Below are 3256 nucleotides of genomic sequence, written 5' to 3'. Positions count from 1 at the left end.
GCCCTAGCTGTCCTGGAACTCACTCTGTAGACCAGGCTGGTCTCAAACTCAGAAATCCGCCTGCCTCTGCCTCCCAAGTGCTGGGATTAAAAGCGTGCGCCACCACTGCCCGGCCAAAGATTTATTTTATGTATATGAGTCCACTGTTGCTGTCTTCAGACACACCAGAAGAGGGCATTAGAGACCCATGACAGATGGCTGTCCATGTGTTGCTGGGAATTGAACTCAGGACCTGGAAGGACAATCAGTACTCTTAACCACTGAGCCATCTCTCCAGCCCGAAAATTTTATTTTTATTAGATAGCAGTACACTATAGAAACTTAAGAGACAAAGTAATAAGAAAACAAAGATTACTTAAAATTAATAAACAACAATAAACTGTTTTGGAGGCAATATTATCATTCTTGTCACTAAGTAAGGCTTTATTCAGATTCCAGAACTCTAGTTAACCAATTACTTTATTTAAATAAAAGAAAAAATAGTTTACAATTGTCACATATTGTGATGACAGAATTACCATAGCACAAATGAAAAGTTGGATAAATTTATTATAATACGTTCTGATTTTCATTTAATAGTAAAGTACCTGCTTCGATGGATTCAATTTTTAGCAATATGATTAAATGCTAATAGTTTAAGTTGTTACTCCTTTATTACTCATTTATTACACCTTCAACCAGTTGGATAGTCGGCAGTGCTAATAAAGTAGGAAGGAATCTTAAAAATTGTATGGCTTACTTTCTTTTCTTAACAAAGACTTTTCTTCTTCTAAGCCTTTGCTTACAGTAGCTTGTTTAGATTTTTGTTTGTTGGCTCTTACTTGATTGTAGTCCTTAGAAGGTCAGACTGTTTGCATTTCCATCTTTCAGCCAGTGGTACAAAAAAAAGAGAAACTGAAGAGAGGATATAGCAGGTGCCAGAGAAATAGAAAGAGCCTGTGTATGTCTGTGTATAATCGTATATCCAGCCTGCAAGGTAGAATGATTTCTGTTAATGAAGTGACCCTTACTTTTGTAACTCTCAAGCAATTCTTAGTCTTTGAAGGAAGGTACCTCCTGTTCTCAGTCTGCATTGTGAGCCACTGGACTTAAATAGAGCTCTCACCGGTCTTACTTGAAACTGGATCATTTTCATCTGAATTTCATCTTACATTATTTAAAAAAAAAAAAAAAGTCAATGTGGGCTCCAAAACATGTCTTAGGGTAGAAAATGGAGAAAATTAGGGACACAGCACTTCATTGTGTGGTGATTCTTACAGACTACTGGTCCTTATAAGGAAAATAATCATAAATAAGTTTTGTTTCAAAAAAAAAAATAAAGGAGACTGAACCTTCTTTACTGAGCCAGATAAAAGTGGTCTCTGCCTTCATAAAGTTTATAGTTTAGTGGAAAATAAGATATTAACCACTTAAATTCTATACTTGGTGAATTCTGTAAAGGAAAGGTTAGGGGTGGGGGCTGTGATCACATGAGAAAGAACTGCTTGATAAATGTGTTAGATCTAAAAGCAAAGGAGTTCTTCCTGAAACTCGGCCTCTAAGCTATAGTCCTAACTGGATGCACTTTAAAATAAAAACAGGAGAAGCCTTGAAATCTTTTGGTCAATGGCATATACTAGATCTAAGTAAAACATCTTAAAAATGTTTGTTTCACTGCAATAGCAAGAAATCAGCATTTAAATGTCCATATTAAAATCTATACTCTGAAAACATCTTAGTGTTACAAAGATAATGATATGATGTATGCTTGTATGGTTCTGGGATTGCAGATGATATTACTGGTGAAAATACTCTCTGCTTATAGGGGTTTTTTGTTTGGTTGTGGGGTTTTTTTTGTTTGTTTGTTTGTTTGTTTTTGTTTTTTGTTTTTTTGGATTTTTTTCCCACCCCCAACTCCCATTTAATGTAATTGTTTATTGCCTTTTCTTCATTCTCTTATTTTGCTTTGACTTTCAGGGTTTCAAGTTTTGTTTTATTTATTTTTTTTTAAAGTTTTATTTATGTATTAGTTATATGAGTACACTGTTGCTGTCTTCAGACATACCAGAAGAGGGCATCAGATCCCATTATAGATGGTTGTGAGCCACCATGTGGATGCTGGGGATTAAACTCAGGACCTCTGGAAGAGCACTCAGTGCGCTTAACTGCTAAGCCATCTCTCTAGCCCCATGAAGTTTTTATTAGTGGTTCTGGGTATTGGACCCAGGGCTTCATGTACAGACATGCTATGCCTATGCTTTACTAAGCTATACTCCAGACCCTTTTATGGTAGTTTTATGTTTCCTATATTTAATGTAATACATGAATTAGCATGTTTTATAGTCCTTTAAATTCAGCTAACTTTAAGGAATTTGTTTACTGATTCTTTGATTAGTGACCTCAGTTAAGTTTCTTGAGGACTAGTTGGATGAGTGGAGTGAGGTCAGATAGGATGAGTCTTTGTGTTCTATGGCATGAGTGACCTATAACTCCCTAAGAAACAGGTGACTGATCTGAGCTATGGAATTTTCTAGAAAGGAGGGAAGATGGAGCAACAGCACCTCCTCTTGTGTGTATGTGTATATGTCCTGTGACTTTGTGATGGTTATCAAGTGCTAGCATTATAGGAAAGGACTAAGGGCTCTTGATAGTGATGTAGATAGTGCTAGTAGAAAGAAGCACAGATAGCAGTGATTCCAGAGGAAGTCATTAATAAGCTGTCCTTTTACACACGCCCTTTAAAGAGAATGTTACGTCTGAAACAGTAAGGCTTACAATATTGTAATATTTTTATCAGAAAAGGGAATCATTTGGAATATTTCATGTTAGATGAAATAATTTGCTTTGAATGTTCTGCCTATTTATACTTGCCAACATCTTTAAAATTCTAATTGAGATCCAGAGCCAAATATATAATCTTTAATTTTTAATGGTAGACAGAGGTTCACTAATCCAAGTTTTAATACCAATCAAGCTTGAATTTTTGTCACCTAGGGGCCACTTAAAATCTAAGCTTGATTATTATGGCTAAGAAGGGTTATCCAAGATAACTTAGTATTTCAAATATTTTGTGTTTAACACATGCTAATAAGGTACCTTAGAAAGGGACCTAAGTCTGAACAGAAAATTCATTTATGTTTTGTGTACTTTATATACACAATCTAAAGATAATTTTTAAAAATGTACTCATCTTTTTATGTTTGTATATTTTGCCCCCCTCCCCCCACCCCGTGTGTGTGTGTGTGTGTGTGTGTGTGTGTGTGTGTGTGTGTGTGTG

General features: G+C 35.6%; 1 protein-coding gene across 1 annotated transcript in view; it reads right to left on the bottom strand.

Moving 5' to 3' along the window:
- Nucleotides 1–282: 282 nt before the first annotated feature.
- Nucleotides 283–3256, bottom strand: part of Slc16a4 (solute carrier family 16 member 4) — a 20701-nt gene continuing 17727 nt past the window's right edge. The window contains exon 9 of the mRNA XM_028757307.1: nt 283–969. Within this exon, the coding sequence (XP_028613140.1) occupies nt 818–969 (152 nt within the window). The 3' untranslated portion in view covers nt 283–817. The remainder of the gene's footprint in view (nt 970–3256) is intronic.

This window comes from Grammomys surdaster, unplaced genomic scaffold, assembly GCF_004785775.1.
Source record: "Grammomys surdaster isolate TR1022 unplaced genomic scaffold, NIH_TR_1.0 126158, whole genome shotgun sequence".
NCBI lineage: Eukaryota > Metazoa > Chordata > Mammalia > Rodentia > Muridae > Grammomys > Grammomys surdaster.
This window is presented reverse-complemented; position numbering and strand designations above follow the sequence as displayed.